The sequence below is a fragment of the Hetaerina americana genome, unplaced genomic scaffold (assembly GCF_022747635.1).
Source record: "Hetaerina americana unplaced genomic scaffold, ioHetAmer1.1.p SCAF_118, whole genome shotgun sequence".
NCBI lineage: Eukaryota > Metazoa > Arthropoda > Insecta > Odonata > Calopterygidae > Hetaerina > Hetaerina americana.
The window spans coordinates 693,658-719,495 of record NW_027286270.1 but is presented as its reverse complement, the minus strand read 5'-3'; the positions used below and the strand labels follow the sequence as shown (position 1 = coordinate 719,495).

General features: G+C 45.7%; 1 protein-coding gene across 3 annotated transcripts in view; it reads right to left on the bottom strand.

Moving 5' to 3' along the window:
- Positions 1-25,838, bottom strand: part of LOC139685591 (uncharacterized) — a 130,654-nt gene that overhangs the window by 14,822 nt on the left and 89,994 nt on the right. For 2 of the 3 annotated variants that reach the window (XM_071582534.1, XM_071582533.1), the window contains 3 exons: positions 9,433-9,686; positions 7,626-8,494; positions 1,767-2,225 (listed from right to left, as the gene is read on the bottom strand). In XM_071582534.1, coding sequence (XP_071438635.1) covers positions 1,767-2,225; positions 7,626-8,494; positions 9,433-9,686 — 1,582 coding nt within the window. Of the gene's footprint in view, positions 1-1,766; positions 2,226-7,625; positions 8,495-9,432; positions 9,687-19,554; positions 19,742-25,838 lie in introns of those variants that run through there. The other variant, XM_071582535.1, reaches the window with a different exon arrangement.

The window sequence follows — 25,838 nt, the reverse complement described above, 5'->3', positions numbered from 1 at the left end:
ATACGGTGGTATTCATTTAAAGTAGATTTCAGATAGATACAGACCAAACGCAGCTACATTTCCAACCCTAACATGATGAGACATAACCTAACATCTGACTCCAAAGTTATAGTATCTGCATACTTCCTTCCTCCCTTCATTCTGTCCCGTCATCCTATCCGCAAACCCCAACAAACAGAGAATGAATAAATACCCAAGCAACCTCAATAACAATAAACCATTCTGCAACTTTGGATCCTCTCAAACTCCATTCGTTTCATTCGACATGCCTAATCTTTTCCTCACCCTCATCACTTACCCAGTGCATTCTTCACTCGACCCCACAATTAAAGATTCAATAGTCTACTCAATATGCCATGCATTCACTTTCCCTACCTTCTTTGAATTCATCCCAACAACCTCCCATCTTCCCCAACATGGCTCAAGAGCACTTCTTAGATCTACATTTAGCTGGGAAAATGTAATAGAGGATGTAAATCCAGTTGAAAAATTGCTATCTTCCATCATAACTGTGAATACATCTATTGAAACATCCAAGAGATCATCTCCTATGAAATCATTGTCTATCCTAAATTTGATTGCAGATTTGCTTTAAGATATTCATCAGCGTAAATATGTGACATATGCATGGAAAGTGGCAGGCAGGTGCAAGAACAGTTCCCAACAGGCTCCAATGACTACTCATAGTGAGTGCTAACTGTGTGTTCATATCTGGTCGGTCGAAACACATTATTGAAGATCCAAATTCATTACTTTATGATCACCTGAGTTTCGTATTAGGGACAAAAAAGGCAGCACTGCGAATACACAAGGCCAAACATCATCTTTGATTAAGTTCATAATGTGCAAATTACTCATTTATCTGGAGAAGATGGAATTTTGGAATTCCAGTTTGATTTGCCCTGAAAGGAGTGCTCTTTCCTATTTCAAGCTGCACTTCAATCTCTCACACCTGAATGCCACAGTTAATTCAAGTGGTCAATTCAACGAACTCATTTGGATACGCATGAATTAACCTCCAAAAATAAATTGAGTTGCTTCAGGTGTGATGTGGTGGAAGTCGAACATAATGAATAACTGATCAAAGCACTTTTCCACTTGATAAAAATATTTTTATTTACGACCGGGTTTCGATGTATTACATCATCAGGTCACAGGTCACCTGATGATGATGTAATACATCGAAAACCAGTCGTAAATAAAAATATTTTTATCAAGTGGAAAAGTGCTACGATCAGTTATTCATTAACCTCCAAAAAGACTAACTCCTCTTGGTTTATGGATTGATTAACCGTCATTGCAATCTAATTAACCAGTATCATTTAGGTGACATTACTATTTCCAACCAATTCCAAGCATAAATATCAAATAAAATAAACAAAGCTGTCAAAAAACCAAGAAGACTTTGGCATAATTTGGCTATCTAATCAGCAGCACTTAGGGAATGAAAGGATGATCCGTCTTTCTACACAAAGGTTTATATCTTATAAATGCATGTCTACCATTATAATTATGAGGTAATGATAATGAGATCTTTTGGGCACTGGCCAGGATTAGTAATCCAGATAGCACGACAAATGGAACATATTCTTTACCATTACATAAGCATTCTTAAGCCTTTTGTCACATGCTACCATACCACTTTTGCATGGATAAGCATGATTTCCACCATATAAATGTAATTGATGCCAATCTTGTGTATTTGATGCCCTAGGTGGTTCAAAACTGACCATGCCCCAACCCTCCAGTTCCCCCGTCCACAGTACCTCTCAGCAAGTCCGCCAGGAACCACGTGGGCAATCAGATATCCAGCGAACCCGTGCTCCGTGAGCTTCGTCTTGGCAATGAAGATGCCCAGTTCCTCCGCTTCACGCTCCCTGCACAGCCGCACCACCTTGAAGTCCTTCTTCTGCCGCCTGCTGCCTTCACTCTCCGCTGGTGGCTCACTCTGTGCCCTCGAACTCAACCGCTGGCCAGGGGGGGCCCTGGACGGCAGGGGTGGCGGGGGTGGTGGGATTGAAGGTGGAGGCCCTACGTTGGGTGCACGGAACACCAAGGAGAGGGCAAGGACGTCATCCCCTGATGCTGCCCTCTGCCTGCGGCGCTCTCGTCCTCTCACCGAAGGTAGTTCAGCATCATTCTCCGATGCCTCGGTGTGCTTTCGAAACACTTCTCTTCTGTCGAGGGAGGAAGACCGTGCTTTCAGGCGGCTCACTTCCCCTGACCTGTGATGGGCAGAGAGGTTAAGGGTCAAGCGCGCTTCAACGCTAAGCTGGTCTGCACTTCAGGGACATTTACTCCTTTGCATCATTAGACAGCAAAAGCTGTCGGAGATACGCATGGGTTTTGAATTGTTCTTAGACCTGACTGCAATGACTCTCAGCAATGGACTTATTTTCAAAATATTTCCTGACCCATTTTTCAACATTAAGAGGCCTAACACCCCTCACCACCATTTTACAATGAAATCATAACCAAATTTCTGGAATCCAAATCAAAATTTCTTAAAAGTTTACATTGATTATTGATTAGGCAAATGACAATCAATTGAAACAAATAACTGCAATAAATAATGCATTCCAATTGGTTCAGATACATACTGGTTTTGCTGGCACGAATCAGCATCTCCCCTTATTTGATACATCATCTTAATTAGCATCAGCCTCATAGCTCTGTAATACACTCCTGTATTCCTAAGCCCAAACTGACATGGCACAAAATAGTCTTACACCCCATGCTAGACATAATAATAACTCTTTCTTCATTTGAGAGATAGTCGAGGCTGACTTGTTATGAAAATCCATTTGTAACACATGAAGAAAGAATCAAAGACTGCATTTCCACACATGTGAATTTATGGCTGTCAACTAGTTTTGCTTCATTGTGGAATCATCTGAACAGTTCAGATGATGCTACAGGGAAGCAAAACTAGTTGAAAGTAATCAATTCTTTCCTTTGGTAATGCAAAGTTTTTTAATTCTTCTTTCACACCTACTCTTTCTTTACCCTGCAATGATATTTCCACCAAGAAAATTAAGCATAAAATCATTCTGTCAGCATTTTTATGCGGTCAATGAAAAAATGTGTACAGTTAAGCGTATGGATTTGAGGATTTCAATAAAATGATTTTACTATCATTAAAAAAAATAAGAATGAAAATAATCCAAAATAAATTAGTCAAAAATACAAAATATAGGTACCTTATTGCTATAATAATCAAATTATTAATTACTTTATAGCATTTTTATATGGCTGTAAATTATATGTTAAAATGATATCTGTTTTTGAGCAAACTAATATTAAGGATTGCATTTTGTCAACTCTTTTTGCTCTTCTGTCATTTATCCCACCTTTCAGGGAATAAGACATTTTTTTCTGAATCCGAGTTTCATTCATCAATCTTTAATATAAGCAACAGGGTATGGACTCAGAGCAATAACTAATCCACTACCATCTAATAACTTCATATAATGGTGTAATGTTTCCATATTTTTGCAAGTCTAAGGATTAAATGCCCAAGGAACCTGGTGTGAATTCCAATTTTTTGTCAGCTATTGATAAACTTAGAGGAAGAGAGAATTAAAATGACTGGCATTTTGCTATCAAAATGTGTAGAACACATGAGGATTTATGGCATTGAATTGAGCGATTCAATACAGATGACAAAATCATTCAACCAAGTGAGAGTACCAAGAGACCGGAAGGCACATGCCAAAATTTATAGTTTAGCTGTGTGTTTTCATCCTGTATCAACCAGCACCACTGCTTTATGGCATGGAAGAGTTCATCTGCAATTTTTGAGGACAAGGGCTTGTTCCCTTAAAGCCAAGAGTTGTGGTGGGAGGAGAGAGAATAAAGAGCGGGTGTTGTGGAGATGATCAATAGGCATTGGCGGAATCAGGAGAGGAGCTGCGGCGATGTACGATGGGGGGTATTGTGAGAATGGGGCAATAATTCAAAATGAACACAAATGTAGGGAAGAAGAAGACAGAAGTGTTGAGAGAGTAAGAAGGAATGAAGCAATCATTGAAGTATCCAAAGGAGGATAAACTGCTGGGCAGGTGATATCTTCTCAGTATTTATGCGGCTCAGTGACTTGCAATGTAAGCAGTCGCAAGGAGATTAGAAAGATTAGATGTATAATGATAGATATAGAGGAGATTAGATGTATAGGATTGACGATAGTTGTATTAGATATACAGGAGATTAGATGACTATAGATATGAAAGCGTTTGACAAGACTTCTGAGAGAGAGTGGAATTCTAATAGAACTGAGAAAGAGATTTGAGGAAAGTTTCATTTGGATTGTACTGCCAGACAACAGTGAAAGAATGGGCGTTTGAGAAGAAAGACGAAAAATACTTGGAAAGTTTTGAAGCATGGTTGTGGAGAAGAATACTTGAGGTAAAGTGGACTGAGGAAGTACTAATGAGAACAGGAGAGGGAAGAAGAAAACTGATGAGAGAAATAAAAAAGGGAAAGATATCTTGGTTTGGGCGGATATTGCGCACAAATTGCATGCTGGGAAGAGGCAGAGAGGAATAATTGAAGGAAAGAGAGGAAAGGGAAGGAGGAGGAATGAAATACTCACTGGAATAAAGATTAGCACAAGTTTCAGGTAAATGAAAGAAAATGTTCACAACCGGCTGCTATGGAAGTATTCTTTTGAAACCTGTGTGAGAACAGTTCCAACTTGGAAAGAGATACCATTCAGATGAAGCAAAGGAAGGTACTAATGCCATGATTGAAAAGGTTATCCTTGTTACAGTTTCAGAGTGTAAAAATCATTCGCCACCAGGTTCCCAGTCAAAGCAAATGATTTTTATGCCCTGAAATTGTTGCACTGAAATGCACATTAGTGGATGACTCAATTAAAAGTTACTGTTGTGGCATCTCCCGCAGTTTCTTTGAAAGTTGTCCTCGCCATACAAAAGACTGGGTGACATAAAGAGAAGAGTATGAATCTGTTGCATGAGCAATGAGTGTCCTGTTTTCTAATGATGAGTACAGGCAGTTTCTTGTACACCAGTTAAACTATGTAAATAGTCTTCATCTTAACAAAACATGAACAACCCAGGGAGATTCATGAACTTTTAGTTTGAGATTTAATGGGGCCAATGCAAATATTATCTCAGAGTGGAGTCTACCACATGCTCATTTTCATGACAAAAGATATTAGATTTGTTCCAGATTCTAAAGGTTAAGTACAGAACCTCTGATAAATTCAAAATAACAAATGTCCAAATAAAGACAAAGATTGTATTTATTTGCACTAATAATGGTTGCACATGTGTACAATCAATCAATCAGAATTTTTGAGTGAAAATGGCATCAAACATCTATTTGTAACTTCTTGCAACCCTTTACAAAGTGCTTCAAAAGAATGAATGGGTCAATAGGGCAGTCATGGAGAAAGTAGGATGGGTGATGCAAGAGGCAATGTGGAATAAAATGATTTCAGGCTTCACTTTGTGGAATTTTGTGATATCCTATTAAAAGATTTTGAACTGTTCCACTGGGTTTACTTTTAAGATACTGGCCCCAAAGACCCCAAAATGATTCTTGTTCAAGAGCCTTCAACTCACCCCTCTCTTTTCTGAGAAACTGACCTCGAGGGAAAACAAATCCAACCATTCAATGTACCCTTTCGCCCCTACCCCTGACCCCACCCCATGCCACGGTTTAACCAAGATGCCTTTTCCCTTTCTTTCCCCAAATAACTCCAACCCTTCAGCTTCCCTTCCTCCCTCAATACATAGCCACCCCCTCTCCTCCATCCTCAGCATGTATATTCAACTGCTGCAAGTGAACGAAATGTGTACCTGATGATGCCTTCAGTCGGTGACATTCATCGCATCTTAAAATAAGGCAAGAGGGAAAGTGCAAACTTTTTTAATATGGATATCAAATGAAAGATTCATTTGATTTGTGTCAAGGCAAAAAACTTTCATTGAATATTAGGGTTTAACATGATACAATCAAAGTGCAAGACACTCATTTGAAGGGAAGGCCGTCCGTATCTGTTAACCTGACTCCAAACAATATGAACGCCTTGCTTGAGGAGAAGCAACCAACTAATGGCCCTCCCTCTGAGGTGCAGAGATAGGAAATCATAACTGATTGTGATCCATAGAAGGAATTTCCTCGGCATATTCCATACTATGCGGTACGTATGCTTAATGAGCCTGTGAATTAAACACTTTCGAGAGAGCATGGAGAAGAGTGGAGGAAATGCGATGAGGAAGAAATTAAGTTATTTTATGAGGGGAGCGAAAGGGTTCTTGTGCATAGATGACCTGACAGATATTGAATGAAATTTCTACGGATTTGTAAAATAAAAAGGGATGTTGATGGAAATGCTTCCCCTCAAAAGGCTTGGTTTCCAGCTAAATGGGTCTCAGTATACCATTTAAGAACAATATACGGTTAGTGATTAATAAGCCAAAACTGGCATTTTACAGTTGAAAGTTCCAAATCAGAAGCTCATTTAGTCATTTTTATATTTGTCTGTATGTTCTAGACATGGCATAGAGTGTGCTGTTAATCTTTTTGAGTAAATTCAAAGTGAACAACATCAAAGAGCACGAGGAGTTTGAGAAGGGAGGGCTGAGGTGCATGAAGGCGCCAACTGACATGGTTTTAATGTTTAGACCAACTTAAGAATGACATTGTGGGTGTGTGAATGCAGCTTGAGATAAAGGTGCCATGGACCACAAATCCTTCACAGGATATGTTTTCAATGTACTCCATTTGGTGCAGTGTCTAGGGAGTCTAGGTAGCAGTGGACAGAGGCCCTCTCAAGTGATGACACCAGTGAAGCTGGCAGCGAACTTGAGATTTCCTGGTTGAAATGCTGACTGACAGTGATGGCATCCTGTTGTACTAAGATAACCTAAGTACACAAAGAGATTACTGCAATGCAAAGCTCCATATTCACAGGAAACATTAAAGGTGTGGAAGGCATCACAAAGTCACAGTGACCATTTCAAATGAACTAGTGATCTTTGTATTAGCCAACCAATGAGAAAATCACAGATGTGTTGACAAAAGGGATTACATTGTCCTAAGCATGAATCTTGTGTTCAAGGGCTTGGTATTTACTAATGTGTTTGAGTTATTTAATTAGAATATTACACGAGATTGTTGTTGATAATCTAATGTCATAACTATCTTTACACCTACAACCTACTTTTCACATATGCATTGGTATTTACATAACACTGAAATGAGATCCGTAGAATTTTAAATACATGGTAATTTTTATTCAAGTAAAAATAACTTTTGAAATGTGACACAAACTAACTGGTTTTAATAATCTGATTACTTTGAATCAACTACTGGCCATAAATGTCTGAAAAATACTTTTAAAACCCGAACTTTCATGTGTTTTGATATAGAATATATGCTTCCTGTAAACTGATATTATTCAGACTAAAAATTTCCAATAACATCTTCCAGGCCCTACACATTTCCTGTGATGACCCTAAACACTTCCCCAGCAATTGGGGGCTCCTCGCCTCAGTTTTGAGGCATTCTTACCGACTTCCAGAGTCGCAACGGAATGACAGGGTGTCGTGGGAATCGTACAACTACCTTCCCCTTCCACCCGTGACCACCTCACTCACCTGTGCCGAAGCCGGCCCCCCTCCGAAGGGGGCTCCCCTCCCGCCGCCCTCCCCAACGGCGCCGCCCACCGCTCCTCGTACTGCGACGCGCTCCGCAGGTGGCGGATGCCCAGCTGGGGGCTCGGGTCCTCGCCCTCCCGCACCGACGTGCAGTCAGAGCCCTCGTGCACGATACCGCTGTCGTCATCGTCGTGCTCCGAGTGCGGCAGCAGCAGCGTCGAAGGCGGGGTCGCTGCGACGACGCCCCGCGGCCGGCGGTCCATCATCCCTCCTCCTCCCTCATCCTCTTCCGGCTCCTCCTGGAAGAGCGGGTTGACCGCCGGGTGGCGCCTCTGGAACTCCTCCAGCCCCGGCAGGGCGCCGTACGAGAAGCTCCGGAGCTTGGACTTCTTGCCCTCCGTGTTGCGGTAGAGCTTGGCGAGCAGTCGCCTCGACACGACCCCCGTCGACGACTTAAGGTACTTGTCCGACATGGCTCTCAGCTTTGCGGAGAGGCATGAGGTGGCGCCGCTGGGAGGGTTGTTAGTCTGGTCTCCGCTGCCCTGGGGTCCGCCGAGTGGGCGGCTTTGCACCCTGGGGACGACCCTGACGGCCGCCCCCGCCCTGGTGGGGGTCGAAGTGGCGACCAGGGAGTCCGCGGGGCCATAGAATACGTCTTCCCCGAAGAAGAGGTCCCTGGACCTCGCCCTGCACGTGCACGGGGAGATGGGGGCCCTGGGCCTCGAGGGACCATCGGCCTGCTGGCTTTGCCTGCGCCCCACGGAGTCCAGGGACCTCCTGTGGTGCTTCTTGTCCCCTCGGGGGTCGTGGTCGCAGCTTCCCCTGGGGGTCAGCAGACCCCTGCAGTCTTCGTCTTCTGGGGAGCATGCCTGCAAGATATGATCAAAATGGAGATGTCATTTTTCGGTTGGCACTGCATGACTGACTGCACGTGGCAAGCTACAGCCAGGCGCGCGAAATACGCGTGATAAGCGGAGCTCTTCCCTTTGCATATGCACTGTATTTTCTTACCAATGTCATTGTTCTTCCAGACTTTAATTCCTTCGCCGTACTACGATTTAGTTAAATGCAACTGCAATACAAGAATATTACGAAAAATGTTATTTTAAAATATTTCAGTTGCAAAATTTACAATGAAGAGCTAGAAATTTGGTGTGGTTCACATAATGGATGGGATAATGGATGGGGAACAATTAGTTTGACATGTACGGTCGCATTCTCAATTGAATGTTTTTTTTTGCAAATCCCCTCTCATTTCACCCAGTAGGATTGAGCGTCTAGCGTAAGTCACGATAAAACACACAGTTTCTCCTCCTTGCTTTCAGTTCCGTACAACCCCTCTCATAGTAATGGCGGTCTCTCATGTAAGTGGCTGGTGATTACAAGTGGATGATTTATAACCCCTCCTATTGAATACGTATGGCTGAGTGAGACCTTCTCCGTCGGGGGGGGGGGGGTGAAATTAACACTTGTCTGAAACTAAAAAGTTTGCCACTGACATGCACGTACGCACACGTGTGCGTGCGTGTGTGTGTGCGTACCCCCGCGCACGCCCTTCTCAAAGGTTTCAAGTGGATTCATTTCATTTGACTTTACCTCGCCTCTCCAGCATCCTCCCTTATTCTTCCTCATCCCTCACGATTTGCACCTGCTTCTTGCACCCCTGCCACACACCTCTTTGGCGGTATTCGTGTAGATGTGGACATATAAAACCCTTTCAAGAAACTAATCCTTCAGTGGGACTGAATCCAGGGCATAACGTAATGGGTCAGGGGTGGGGATGGAAGGAGAGTTTCCCCTCACTCACCACCTCGGGAGGAGTGGCGCAGCTGACGTTGGTGCCTCCAGGGTCGCCGGCGGGCGCGGGTCCCTGCCGGCCCTTGTGCGGACCTCCGGCCCTGCCCACGGCGAGCGACCGGAAGCACGACAGCTTGGTGTTCTTCACTTTCTCCAGCAGAGGGTTCCTCTTCTCGTCGGACCCCGGGTGCGGCCCGCTGGCCGGGGCCACGGGGGTGCGGCCGGCACTCGTGGACTTCTTCCTCCATCGCGCAGGCGAGAGGTCTTCGTTGTCGACATGCAGGAGAGAGAAGAGAGCGCCCGACGGTGAGTACAAAAATGTAAGCGTTCATTGATTCAAGAGAGACAAAAAAATTGGATAACATTGATAAACTAGTAGTAGTAGTTTAGAGGGGAGGCGACCAACAGCTGAGAGGTCATTTGCGCCATAGGGGATGGACAGGAAAGGATGAAGGGTGGAGAGAAACCCGGCGTCGGCATTAGCCTACTCTTTACGAAAGGCGCCACGGGGTCCGCAGCTTAACGTCCCACCCGACGGATGGCGTACTCACTCAAAGTGCCCTCCACAAAGCACCTCAAGTAGGGATCGAGATACCTCTGAAAAATATTCGGCACCGCCGGGATTGGGTGGGAAGCCAGTACGTTAGCCACCGGACCGATCCCCTTTACTTCCGTTTGATCTTTTTCAACGAGAGCTTTCCATAAAGCCATTCTACTGTTTTAATGCAAAGTTTTTACCGTCAACAAATATTAATATGCTGAATTACGGAGTTTTGGAATTACGGAGGTCAGTTTACGCGAATGGTGACGTTAGACTGATGTTAAGTTAAAATTGAGTGAACTTAGTACAAATAAAAAGGCTCGTAAGGAGGATGCAATCTATAAAGCATGTGTTTCAAGTTTGGAAACACCAAGTTGTTTAGTGTTTTTTGGCAGCCGTCAATAGTGAACGTTTTCAGTGAATTTGTGAAAATGGAGAAAATTGGTCATCGTTATGTGATACAATACTTTTATTTGAAAGCCCACAGCCCAACCAATATAAAAGCTGAACTGGACCCAACTCCGGGTGAGTCTGCTCCTTCGTTTACAACAGTAAAACATTGGGTAGCAGAGTTTAAACGAGGCCGTACGAGCTGTCAAGACGAGCATCGCATTGGTCGACCAAATGAGGTGACGACTCCAGAAACGGTGAAGGAAATCCACTAAGTGATACCGGTTGATCGTCAACTGAGTGTGCGCGAGCTAGCAGACATTGTAAGTATTTCAAAATGGGCGATGCATCGCATATTTACTGAAAATTAGGACATGAGAAAGATGGGTGCCAGATGGGTGCTCGCACTCGAGCAAAACCAGTGTTGTGAAGATGTTTCAATTGAGTGATTAGCAAAGCTTCACAGCAACAAAGCAGACTTTTTGGCGCCGTTTTATAGCCATGGATAAAACACGGGTCCAACACTACACACCCGAGACAAAAGAGCAATCAAAACAATGAATTCAAAAGGGAGAACCGCCCCCAAAGAAGGCGAAGACCGTTTCATCTGTAGGCAAGGTCATGGCGTCGGTTTTTTGGGATGCGCATTGTATAATTTTTATTGAATACCTTGGAAAAGGAAAAACTATCAAAGCGGCCGCATTTGGCTCTAGAAGAAAGCGTTGTTTCATCAAGACAATGCACCAGCTCAAAAATCCGTAATTGCAATGGCCGAAATTCATGGATTAAATTTTTAATTGCTACCTCATGCACCCTGTTATATTTAGGCCCCTCGGATTATTTTCTGTTCGCAAACTCGAAAATATGGCTCGGATGGTGAAAGATTTCCCAAACGTGAAGAAGTGATGTCGGCTTTAGTTAATGGCTATTTTGAGGAGCAAGACAGTTCTTATTATAATTAAAAATGGTATCGAACTAATTGAACATCGCTGGGAAAGGTTTATAGCGGTGAAATGAGATCATATTGAAAAATAAATACATTTTTTCCAAAATGTTTGTGTCTTCTTTGTTGGGTCGGGTATTTCTGGGACCACCCTCGTAAAGGGTTCCTGTATGGGCGAAAATGGCCTCCTCCAATCCCCAAGTGCTCCCTCCGGCCCTCTGGAAAGGATCCCAAAATCTATTTTTTATCATCGTATACCCTAAGTGATTGGTATTACATTTATTTGCGTCGAGTGTTTTCGGTACTTCGCATAGCAATCTAATTTTTTCAATTGAGCACAATATACACATTGAACAAGCGAGGAAGGGAGGAGGGTGGATTGCTGGGAAAAACTATCAGGAGGCAGGAAAAATGGATGCAAAGCATTCAAGCTTGTATTGAATGGCCGTGGGATGTTGAAGAGTGTGATAGAGGGGAGAATGTTGGGCAAACGAGGAAGGGGCGGGAATAGGATGGGGATGTTGGACGGAATGAAGGGAGGGTGGAAGTGTACAGAGATGAAGAGGGACTTATTACGGTATTGTGTTCGATACATGGTTCTGCTTTGTTAGGAGAGATGAGAATATAGCTTGGTGGAAATGATAAAGTGATTTTTAGAACAGGGATTCCTCCATCAGTGGTGCGTGCCTTCATCCATACTATTCAAGTACCTCACGCGTAAACCTGGGTCTCTTCATAACTATTTTGTGGGAAAACTAACAGTTTCGTCCCAATGAAATGACCTCATTTAAAAAATGTGGTCATTGTCGGAGGATTGGCCAAATTGCAGCCACAATGGCTCGGCAAGACCTGCGGGGGCGAACCGACCGCCCTCCGAGCTGATCTCGCGGGACATGATGCCCTCCGCAAGGGGGGTCGGGCGCAGAGCCCCCCGGGGCACCATCCAGGGCCGGATGAAAGGCGACGCGGCGAGGGGCGGCAGCGCCAATTCAGCCGAGTGAGGGGCAACCAAGAAGGGGATGGTGACCCGTAGAGCGGCGTGAATAAATTAAGAGGGGAAGAGAGCTCCGAGAACCGTTACGACGACTTCCAGACGAGGAGGCAGAGTGTGGGCGAGTCAGAAAAGAACGGGGGGAGGGAAGGGGGAGGAGGAGGAGGTCCCCCGAAGAACGCACTCGCGCATTCGAGCGTCGTGTGCGCGAGTGAAGAAGCATTTCTGTGCGCATTTCTCAGAGCTCGCGCGAAATAACGCTCGTCCATTATGACGCCATAGGGGGAGGGGGGGGGGGAATGCGTCAGCACATGCCTCCGCGGGCGCAAGGGGGAGATTGCGAGGAATGACAAACTCTTAGTGGGATAAGTGGGGGCGGAGAGAGGGGCGGTGTGCTTGGCGAATGCCTCCTCGCCCGCACGGCGAAGAGGCGACTGATTAGGGAAACGAAAGTAGGCGAATTCACTCCACGGCATCCTCCTCACCGGGGAACTCTTCGGGGGACTTAAAATTACTTACTGTTGAACACCAAAGCGTGAGAGTGTTTTGCCAAACATAAGAATTCCAAATATTTGCAGATGAAACACGACTTCCTATCACTTATCTCTTACGTGCTCTCCACATACCTCGACGGCACATGATTTCGCAACCTCGGCCGCAGGGGTCGAGGGGCCCTTTCCCTCGTCCTCACAAGGGGCGGTGCCCGCGTGAGGACGAGGCGCGAGGCTCCGGCCGCCATTTCGGGAGAATTCCCTCCTCTTTCCGATAAGACGCCTCACTGTCCCCGTGCTGTCTCGACTCAATCCGCTTCGCCTCTGCAGCTCCGACTGCGCTCACACGGTTTGCGTTCATTTCTGAAAGGCTGTATTTTTTCTATTTAAATTACAACTTCTCAAACGGAATGTTTGAGCTGCGTGTACACGTGGTGTTGCTCTATCCCGGCGCTGGGATGAATATTTAGCGGACGTGCGGTTAGGGCTTCGAGGCATTTACTAATATCGGCCGTCGATAAAAAATGAAATATCGCGGAGTCGACAAGGAACGGACGCTCCGATAGCGAAATGCGTCCGACGAAATGGAGAAGATCGCCTTAGCACGACATGAAACATCTCGTCTCCCTCGTCTGGTCCCTTTTCCGTTTGCGCGAAATACCACCCTGATCGCCGTTGATCGCTAAAGTCATCCATATCGGCGCCATCGTTCAAGTAGACAACATCGCAGCACCCACAGCAACAGACTACATCATCTGCATCGCCGCTCATTGTCGATAAGCGGTTCTTGAGAATCGGTTGCATCGGTCCGGTGTCGATACGCTAAAAATATCTACGAGTATCGCATCCGCGTGTGGACGTCTTATTCAAATCGACTCCGCGCTCAAAGCGCTGTCTTTGCCGGGCTTCGCTCGTGTCGATCGACCATCGTGGGAAGCGACAAACCGAGCGCCCAAACCATTGCATGGCTAGAAGCCTCCAGCCTCTCTCTCTCTATCTCTCTCTCGCAGGGCAGGGCGAAAAGCGGAACAGCCGGAGGAGACTTCAACGACGACAGAATAATGATAGACCAACCTCAGCATTACAAGTATTTAGCAGCTATTATCAAGGAATATTTAACAATAAAGGCGCATGAATTATCTTTCTACAAAAACCAAAGAGCTCTTAGTTGTAAATTGCTACAACGCAACAGAAATTACGCCTATGCGCAAAATAAATATGTTACTACGATACATACTCCTAGCGGAAATAAAGTCACAGAATATCATCGTCTTATTCAAAGCACAAGCGCAGATAAAATTATTGGAATGGAAATCTGGTTATCCATTGAAATCGCGGACGATGAAAATTTCCCAAAATCCTTTTCCGTTTACAGAAACGACGGAGCAAATAGAATCGGGGGCGGTGTCTTTATTGCAGTTAAGAATTCTTGCGTCAGCAGGGTTAAGGTGATTTCAGGTAACGGTTTGGATAGTTTTTGATGCACAATTAAAAGAATCCTAAAGAGTATTCGTACAGGCCACCGGACGACACATACATTCCAATACTAGAAATAGATCAGCAAATAAAAAGTTTCTCATCCCAAAACAACGAACGTGGCATTATCTTAATCGGTGGAGATTCCAATGACCCATCCATAAATTCGAGCTTATGTAGTTTTAAAACGGGGTGGTGAAGAGAAAAATACCTCAAATTGTCACTTCGCCAGCTTGGGGCGATGGCATTCTTGAATTTTTATCAACGAACACAACCGACAAATTTTTAAATATAGAAACGATTGAATGAATTCGCGACCACAGAGCAATAAATGTCAAGTGTTCGCTGTATGGGGTCCAAAATAAGCAGCCTACAAGAAAAACTGATTTGTTTAAAGATGGCGACTATTATGGCTTAAAATGCGTGTTACAGAGTCAATTTGCAAATTTTAAGGAAGTTAGTAAACAACGAAATACTTAGGACACGTGGAATCACTTCCTTGAAATCACATGCCCAGCAGTGAACAGGTTGATTCCAAGTAAATCAGTTAAAGATAACACAGAAACTAGATGACTCAACGCGGATGTTAGAAAATCATTGGCACGTCACACGCCAAGGTGAAAAACGATGAACGAAAACAAACGGCGACAAACGAAATGATACCACCTACGATTAAACGATATCTGGGGCGAATGCCAAGAAGGAGTTTCGAAAAGCATGAATCGAATTCAGAAGGAACACACTGAATTTGAAAGAGAATACGAAAGCATTTTAAGCAATTTGGTCCAATGTCAGAGGAGTCCAAGGAAATAAGTCCGCACCTAATTCTAGTCAAAAATGATAAAGGCGAATGGGCAACCAGCAGTTTGGAAAAGGCTGACTTATTAAATTCCTTCTTTCAAAGTGTTTCCGGCGAATGTCTCCGATAGCAAAGCAATCCCTTCCCGCCGACCGATGACCAAAATTGATATCTCATATAATTGAATAGAAGGTTCGCCAAATTATATATAGTAAGCCTAATAAATCCTCCGGGCCCGATCAAATACCCGCTTGGATATTTAAAGATCTAGCGTCGGAAATTGCGCCGCATCTAGACATAATATCTAAGAAGTCGCTGGTAGATCACAAGGTTACCAGTGAGTGGAAAACGGCTAACGTGACAGCTACATTCAAAACCAGAGTCAGGGCGGAATCGAACAATTAGATACCTATTTTCCCTCACATCCATTAATGCAAAGTCATGGAACATACATTGTTGGTTCGATAATACTACATCGTGACTAAGAAAACTGCTCGAACGACGAGAAATCCTCGAAATAGTAATAATAGTTGGAACATCTCATGAATAAGTAGTGCGTTCCAATAGATGTTGGTAGAGGGAGGTGCGTCTGGGTGGCCGGGCGTCGTCGGAGAAGAGGCGAAGGCCCCTCGCCGTGCTTCCGTCCGTGCAGGCAGGCGAGCGCGTGCACGGCTGGGGCAGAATGCTAACGGAATCGCCAAGTATGCACGAAGCGTGAGCGGTAGGGGCGGGCAACGGGGGGAGGGGGAAGAAAGGGGGGCGCTCCTCTGGGCGCCAGCGCTCACACAAGACTCGTGGCTTCCAAAGAAGGAAAGAAAGCATTCCGTTCTTGCAAGCAGAGACTGAACTGGAAGACGGAGTTCTGAACGGAGGCGATTGGAACTTATCAACTAACGACCGGCCAACCCCCTCTAGAACATCTTTCGATCGACGTCTTCAACCACAATTGCCCACTTCCCGATGACAATCATTTGCAGACGAAAAATCTTATGAAAGCCTGGTTTCCGGAATGGCGGATGAATCGAGAGACGCCCGCCAAGCAAATTCCGTTTGCTTGGCGGGTGAAAATGAAATCCCCGCTGACATTAAAGCAGCGAACTCTGATGGTTACTATTGGATCATGCCACATACACGTCGAATATGCTTTCGATTGCGTGCATTGAGAGTCCGGGACAGCGACGCTTTCGCCACCCACCGCGCGGCGGATTACGGGGTATTCTATAGCTGCAAATGCTCTCCTCCGAAATTCGCGATGAATGCAACGAGAAATTAAAGCCGGAGTATGAAGAAATCAAAACACAGTACGAGTAATTCACGGCAATCTCCTTGTTTTCTCACGAAGAGGCGCCCAATCTCCAGATGGCTGTTCTGCCCTCGCACCCCAATGCGAGGCCCATAATCCCATGCGCGGCCTCTGCCGAGTATCCCCGGCTCCCCTTTCATCGGCCGACCGAGGGTCGCGGTGGAGAGCACCGCTGAAGACAATGGCCGTCCGTCTTGGTCGCCGCCGCGAACAGGATGTGTACGTATTTCAAATGGCATTGTTGCGCGGTTCTCCGGGTGGCGGCCAATGAGAGGGGTGGGGGGGGGGTGGGGGGCTTCGTGTCGCCTTGAACCCTTGGGGCGGCTGACGGAGCTGAGGCGGGGGTCAATGTTTAGCGCCAACTACTTCGAGTAATCGTCGTTCAGGCGGTTGCGTGTTCTCCGTCAGTGTCCGCGACTCGAGAGGCGAGGGCCCGGCGACGGACGCACCCGGACACGCCCGCTTATTGTTACCGCGAGGTCCTTTTGTGGATTTGCTGAAATTGCAGTCCATTCACATCGAAATCGAGGGCACACCTTAAGCCGCGAAGCAGGTGGAAGTGCCATCGCGCGAAACAATCGCCGAGCGGCAAAATGTATCATTCGACGCAAAGAATAATCATTATGATCTTAATGAATAGGTCTTTATTTTACCAGATTACATGCGATGAGAAATGGACCCCCCCCCTGGTCAACTATAGAAAAGAGAGGAGTCGTCCCTTCTAATAGCCCTGAGCTTAATAAACATGCATCACTCCAACGAATGACGCTGAATCGGGGATTTAGGTTACGTTCTCGCATTGAGTGCGATTCGACCTTCGGTGGCGAATGCACATCCTCGCTGAAATTTGTTGAAATTCGTAAGATTTTAGATTAACGACACACGTTTGACGATGACACCTCTCTGAAAATGTGCGCCGCCCATTCGAAACTCATGTAAAATCTGTCGTACAGGCAATTCCGCCACAAACTCTCCGTAGAGGGAGGCTCCGTAGAGGCACCATCAATTCGTGGCCGTGACACCGCGAGACAGTCGCCGGGAGTGCTTTGGGTGCCTTCACGGACTAATAAGGGAGGCCGACAATTGAGAGAGTGACGAGACCATATGGGTCGGGCTTTTCCTGTCGTTCTCCGCGTGGAAGAAGCAATAAACCCTAAGAAGCGATAAACGAGAGTGCATCTCCCTGGGCTGCCTTCGACGTGGCCTATGCACGAACTGGTCTCCCTAAGAGCACACCGAAATGACCGCCTCCGATAAATGAACTTGGACTGGGCGGCGCGCAGGAAAAGGGTGCGCCGTGACTCCAAGCATGATTCCCTACGTTTACACGCGTATTCATGCTACATACATACTATACTACACATGGTACCTTGCAAGCTACGACTAGGGTGTGTGGCAAGGGGTGATTTCACACATAAGTACTAATGAAACAATATTAATAATCCCCCTAGCACGGTTGGATAATCCTATCCGTTCCTATCCTATCTTTATCGTTTGTGGAAAAAATAATATCTTAAATCCATCCGTTCTACCCTTAATCTCTGAAATTTTATTGACATGACTACCGTAGTACGATGGGGTAATAATATATTTTCAGAATCACTGCTAAAGAGACCTTCCAATTAATGCAAGATATTTAAGCTGTAGTTCAACCTTCGCTCCATTGAGTGATTCCCTGCCTAGGTGCTTCTCTAATATTTTGGATACGCTACTAAGTATCTAATGACAACGTTTTACTAATCCAGCTCCTCTACACTAAACACGATTCAATTCGGTAATCAATCCAACTTCGTGAGGATCCCAGATATATATACTTGCAGCATATCATGAATGAGGCCTAACCAGTGAAGGGTAACATTTCTCTTTGACCTTTTCATCACATTTACCCAACACTCTTCTAATAAATCCTTATTTCTGGTTGCTTGCTCACATATATACGAACTACTTTACTACTACTGGCCACTTTATCCGCAGGACTACGCATATCTCCGTAAACCACTGCGCCTTCCGTAAATAAACTTATTCTATCATCAATCACAGAGATAATGTGGTTACCCAAAGAAAAAATAAAAAAAAGGCCCGATAACACTTCTGGGGAACACCTGATGGAATATATACTGCATTCGAGTTTTCAATATCTACGTTATGACTATTCTTCTTAAGGGAACATTAAAAGAAGTCTTTGATCCAGACTAGAACATTTTTCTCTCTGCCATTGTCTTCTATTTGAGTGCTTCATTATGAAATAATTTGTCGTAAGTTTTTTAAAAATGAGAAAAACCGCGTCCACCGGAAAAAATTAATCTCCCGACACAAAAAATATCTTGAAAAAAGGAGCAAGTTGTCCCTCATTGGATCCCTGACTGACTACCAAAGTGTCTCACGAATGAAATAACAATTAAATGCTCCATGACCTTGTATAACACGGATGCGGACGTAAATGGATCTGCGATTGCTCGCTTTCTCCCAATCTCTGTTTTTGAATACGGGCGTTAGTTACATTAGCCGTTTTCTAATCACTGGGAACCTCATGATCCAACAATGGGCTCATCACAAATTTGATTTAGAGATATGGCGTGATTTCCGACGCTAACCCCTTCAATAAACTACTGCATCTGCACGAATACCCCATCATCCACCCAAAAGGTGTATGGCAGAGGGCCTAAACGACCAACGGATGTATGAATACACGATTAAGAGACAAGGACATCGACTTGAAACAAACGGATCCGAATTAGTTCCACCTAGCAATAAATGGTCTACGTTCTCAGACTCATGACCAAACTCTAGGCTTTTCGTTTTCTCATAAGGTACATAGCTTAGAACGAATCGGCCGCCCCGCGTTGAGCCTTCACGATTCCCCCCCGAATGAGGCCTTTTTCACTCGGATTCCGTGCACCGCAAGCATATTCTAAATGGGGTCTCACGAGAGCAACGTTCCTCGACCTTATATTCACTTCTGCCGACGATACGTCTAATGAATGCTAATTTTTAATTATCCTGTCCGAATTCGAGCGCATTCCAAATCGAAGAATCCTTGGGCGTTGAACGGCCGAGAGCGAACACACACGCATCAACCGCGAAAGTGAGCACACGGAAGGGTCACGAGAACGGCACTCGGGTCACCCCGGCAGAGAGGCGTCCCGCGAGCGAGAGATTCGCTCACCCCTCCGCCGTGGCAAAGAGACGGGCACTTACTGGGGCAGAGGACGTGGGCGAGCGGGGAGTGGCAGCCCGGGAAGCAGGAGGCGCCGGGGTCCGAGGGCAGGCGGCGCCGACGACGCCGGCGAAGATGGCGCCCGGCGACGCCCACCGCCGAGGGCGCCACGCCGGACGAAGGCGACGGAGCCCTTCCGCCGCCCATCACGAAAACTATCTACGCCTTGCGTGGTGGCAACCGGCCGACTGAGCGGAGGCAGGCCTCCGGGAGGGGATGACGACATGCGCGCCCCCCCCCCCCGGCCCCGTGGGAATGGGGAGGGGTTGCGCGAGGGGAGGGGAGCACCAAGGGCGGGAGCATTGACGGGAGCGCCCCCTCGACTGAGTGTCGTCAGCTCCATGCGAGCACGCCGATCAGCACGAGAAGCCGTGGCGATTTCCATTGTGTATATGCTATAGTTTAAGAAGTTCACCTCCTAGATCTAGAATGGGTAATCATGGTGGGTAAGTGTTCCTATCCCTTCAGTCCACCCAACATTCCTATCCTCCTTCGGCCCATTCCCCGCTTGCCCGACGCCCTACCATCTGTAAACGAACCTACGGCCCTGAAATAATGGAAGAGCGAAATAGAGAGGGCCGTAAACTTGATTGGCACTGGGTTCGTTTCAGCGGGTAGGTGACAAGTTGGAAGGAAATTGAAAATCACACACTCGATCAATCCGGGTCACTGTTTCCCAAAAACTCCCGGAGTGATCGAGGGTGTGATTTTCAATTTCCCTCCAACTTGTCACCATGTTTTTACCTACCAGCTTAAACTAACCCAGTGCCAATCAAGTTTATGGCCTTCGTTTTTCCGCCCTCCCACCTATCTCCATCTATGTTTCCACCAAGCATCCCCTACAGTGCGTGGCAGGGGGTGACTACACACCAGGCATATCATATCATAATTAAAATTTTATTTTTTCTGTTTAAATATGTTGTGCAAAATACATTTAAAGAAAATAGAGCATGATAAATACAGGCCATTCGGTATGTAGATGAGATACTATATATATAGTATGCTTCTCTATTTAGCTGGATACAAGTGTGACAAAGCGAAAGGATATATGTGCTTGTGATAGCATAACCTGATACTGAGAATGAAATAACAAAGATGTAAAGGTCCTGTGTTGCCCCCCCCCTTGTGCGGTCACTTACAGTTATTCCAATCCATTAGTTTATTGGGAAAAATTACAATTTAAAACTATCTTTGCCACACTCGACCATTTTAATCTTATTGCAATAATATCTCCAAGGAGTGGCACGATGGGGCGAATAAAAAAATATCCAGCGTCGCAATACATAAGTGTTTAAACAAATCTAAAGCTTATATTTCGGTATTTCGGATGTAGGAGGCAGGCAAGCGTCACAATAATGTTGAATACCATCAAGGACATCTTCTACAGCTACTTATTCGCCAGGAAAAAATCACTGCATGATCGGCGAAGAAAGTACATTACTAGTGATGTACGCGACCATTTAAAAAGTTTTCAATTCAGCCCAGCACTAATGGAGAAGCCACATCGGGTGGTCCCCACGGAAGTGTCTTCCGTCCTCTTTTATCCCTTCTTAAATAAACGTCGTAAACTCCGTGTTTCATTTAAGATATGTTTATTTTCCGCCGACGCAGTAGTTTACGGAGATATCCGTAATATTTAGGATTGAGCAGGTTTAGCAGATGGACACAACGCTATACATCGCTGGTAATTAGAACTACACTTCAATGAGCGCGCTGTGATGAATTTGGGGAAAAAGAGCGATTCCCTCCCGAACGCCGACTGCGTCAGGGACACCGAAATGGAATGCGTGGACTCGATGAAATAGTTGACCGCTACATTCAAACATGATCCCTCCTGGGTGAAACATATAGCACGGGGAATACGTGGACGAGCTAACAAAAGATTAGGATTTTTTAGAAGCGTTTTGGTGAAAGGTGACGAGAAGATTAAAGGCCGGAAATAGTAAATAAATGTCATATTAGGATATATTGCCAGTATATGGGATCCTCATTAAGTTGGATTGACTGCTGAATTAGATCGCTAGCAGCGTAGAGGAGCTAGATATGTTGAACCTTGTTACAAGCTAAGTAGCGTTTGAAGATAATTGAAGAAAATTGGTAGGAATTCACTCCCGTAACGGAATATTCTGTGTAAAATTACGATCTCATTAAATATGGACATCAATCAGTTAAACGAAGTGAAGCATGGAAGTATCAAGTGCACTTATTAAATAAAAAAACATAAACACAGTAATCAACCCGAAGGTCGGTTTAGTAGGTGATGCAAGAGTTCACCCAATACTAAGCTCTATACGGCGTGTGAAATTCACACATCAGGGTAGGGGAGCCAGTTCCTTTCCCTGTGCCAGTTATGGTTTCCCAGGAAGATCTGGTACCCGAAATATTTGGAGCTGAGGGGTTCCCAGTGCCTTGCCCGGGAATCGAACCCGGGACCCTCCGGTCACCTCTGCAACGCTCTATCCACTGGACTACCACGACCCACATTTATAAAATATTTAATTTATCTCTTACACACAACGGCATGTTCTTAATTTATAAACTAGAATTTGAAAGGCAATATTTTGTTAGTGACTCCGAGGTATATTATTAATATATTAGTAAAACTCTAAAACAATTGACTCTCAGATTATATTGTTCCTACTCAGAAGATACGTCAAACCCGAATATGACGGAAAATTGCCCATACGTAAGACTTTTAGGGCATTTTAAGATTCCGCTGCAAGCAGTGATCCAGCGGTGTTCGAAGGTGGCGGGCCTTGGATGGCCCCTGGGAGTCCTAATGAACTTTGGGCCTCCCCACTTTCGATGGCACCGTGCTCGGGGACAATGACCGCGCTCCCGCCGGCCATTCGAAACTTACGGGCCCCGAGAGTAGGGGCCCCAGCACCCGGGCGCGCCCCTTCTAGCAGCTCCCAGGCCCTCCCTCAAAGCCACGAGCGACGTTGGAATGGCAAATAGAAGCGGGCCACTCCCAATCGGGAGGAGACAAGGCCCCACGACTGCGACTGCCGGAGGGACCATGGAGAGAGAGAGGGAGTGACGAGGGAAATTCCTCCCGCCGCGCCCCACCCCCTCCGTTGCGGCGGGCGGTTTCGCCGATCGCGGGGCCACCCCGTCGCTCCATGCTAAGCAGAGCAAGGGACTGAACTACTGACCTGCCCTGCGTGCGATTCCCGGCCAAGACTCCAGCCGCTCTCAGCTTCACCAAAGCTGGGTGATATTTCAGGTGTGGGAAAAGGTAGGCGAACTGGTCCCCCTACCACCATGATGAGTGAACTTAGCACGCCGTATAGGGCTTAGCGCAGGGTAAATTATACCATCACTAACCAAATCGACCTTCGGGTTGATCCCTTCATCAGGGTACAAGGAGTCACTGACGGGACGATTAAAAGGCGAGGGACTACTGGAGGTAGGGGGGTGTTCATAACCACTGCGTGTCTCGGGCCCCAACCCACCTCCTCCGCCCTATACCTATACAAACCTGACCTTGGGACCATTTTCCGCAAACCGCCCGGTTGTCCTCCGAAACAAATTCCTCGGCCGGAAGATCATCCACCTCCTCTCGACCGGACAATGGATCTCTCGGATCACACCTCCGATGAACAAGTGTCGAGCCTTTCTTCGACTCCCTTAACATCTAGTGGAAATTTGCTTCCAAACAACGCCCTTTCTTCTAAACCAACCCCAAAATCAACCATGTTACTATTCTTACTGAAGCCCTCAATTCTTTTCGCAACTTACGATGAAAGTCTTAAATTTAAAAAAAAAATGGAAATCTCGCTCCTCAACAACCAAGTCTGTGCCTCAGTCCAAATCAAATTCACAAACCCGCGGCTATCTCTTCATTTCAAAAGCCATCATCCTCTCCATACTAAACAGTCAATCCCATACAATCTCCATCAGAGCCCACCACATCGGCAACAACCCTGATTCCCTCAATTGAGTCCTCTCAAGACTCCATCCAAGCCTCTCTCATCCTAATTAGCTATCCGCACTCCTTTTGCACGAAAAATCCTTAGGCACTCACACACCACGAAGTTATTCCATAATAAGAAATATGTCCCTTAAAATTATTCTCGCTCGATCCTTGTCACAAACTCCCTTCCGCACAACACCTGCTCAGATATCTCCCGTCCCTTCCGACTTCTTCCGGCATTTCTTCCCTACAGCGTACCTCTTCCCAGCTTTTTATATTGGTCATCGCACCACACCCCTCAATAATATTGGAATGATCAGCAAGAGAGCATCCCGTGACCCACCCTCCTTCCCATCCACCCCCCTCCCAAACACGCAGACACGCACAACGAACATTTCGGCGACATCCATTACCATTAGCCTCCCTCCCTCCCGCCAACAGTCGCACCAATTCAGTCAACGACTCCTTAGCTGGCTTGTATCTACCTTTTTTTATACCCTGCCACCCCCCCCCCACTGGACGAAATTGTTCCCATTAGCGGACACCTTTCTCTCAACAAACAATTCGCGTCCGTGGGACCAGAGGAGGAAAATATCATCGATATAGCGGGCCCAGAAAAGTGGTTTTAGGGTTTGTTGTTGCAGAAAGTCGTGTTCTAGTTTACCCATAAAATGATTGGCGTATGCAGGAGCCATACGCGTGCCCATTGCAGTGCCTTTTATTTGTAAATATATTTTGTCATTGAATTGAAAAGCATTTTTGGTAAGAACGATTTGGCTCAATTCGAGGAGGAAATCTGTGGATGGGGTGTGTGGTGTGGATCGTAGGGAGACGTAATGTTTCAGGGCTTCTAAGCCTTCTAATCGATGATATTTTCCTCCTTTGGTCCCACGGGCGCGAAACTTTATCCTCTTTCATTTCCTCTCTCAACTCCTCCTCCTCAGTATCATTCACTTCTTCTATATCCGACGCGAATATTACCTTCCTAGATATCGATATTCACCTCCAAAACAATACGTTTCACACTTCAGTCCACATTAAACCAACCAATAAGCAACAATATCTTCATTTCGACAGCTGCCACCCCCCTCATACAAAGCGCTCCATCCCATTCTCACTCTCTATCCGTGGCTTCCGTCTCTGCAACAACACCCCCTCCCAACAGATATAATCGGACCAGCTACATGAATCCCTCAGAAAATGTGGATACCCTGAAAAACTGCTAAACAGTAAAATCCTCAAACCGTCAACCCAATACACTCCCCTCCCCAAACCAAACCGCCCAAAATGCCCTAATCTTATCACCACTTTCTTCCCCGGAACACACAAAATTAAACATTTAATCCTTGACCTCTTCCCAATTATCAATAACACTCAGTCCACATCACTTTTATTCCCACACTGTCCCTCTGTTTCGTTTAAACGCCCGTCGAACCTGCGAGTCATCTTTAAGTCCACAAATCCAACTTCAAGCACCCACGTCTCTCCCCCGCCCCTATCCGCACCATGCAACCGCCCACGCTGCAAATGCTGTCATCTTTTAAGACCCTCCCCCTCACTCAGTACCAACTCCCAACCACTCGCCACCTGTACCTCAAAAAATATTATACCTCGCCTCTCCTGTAACTTCTGCCCTGCCTTCTACGTGGGCGAATGCACGACCGCACTTTCCCTCCGCATGAATAACCACCGATATTCCACCAAATCTCCCACCTTTCTTAATTATCCCATCCCTACTCACACCGCTTCCCACAACCAATCTTTTGACGACTGCTTCTCTGTTTCGGTGATTGAAATCCTTCCCAAATCTGCGAGTATAATAGAGGTGAGAACCCGCGAGATGGCGCATATCTGGGTGGCCCAATCATTCAAACCGCCCGGGCTGAACCAAGCCAACTGAATGCATCAATTGGCTGCCTGCATATCCCCCCCACCCCCTTGTTCATTTCCTATTGGTCCCTTTACCTCTCCTTCCCCCACCTCTCCCCCGCACATCCTCTCCGCTCTTCCCCGAGAACGCCATTCTGAAGACGACAGCCGTGCTGTCGAAACGTAAAATAACAAATTGTGAGTGTCCTTTCTTTGTGTCTCTATATTCTAAAAATCTACATCTGTGTTTATATATATATATATATATATATATATATATATATATATATATATATATATATATATATATATATATATATATATATATATATATATATATCGATTATACGGAAACACGAGCAATATAATAATGGGACGGCACAATAGAACACAAATCAAATAAAATAGTAACATTTATAAGGAAACTCACACGGTAAATTGCTCGAGCTTTCGGCCTTCTCCGAGGCCTTCTTCAAGGAA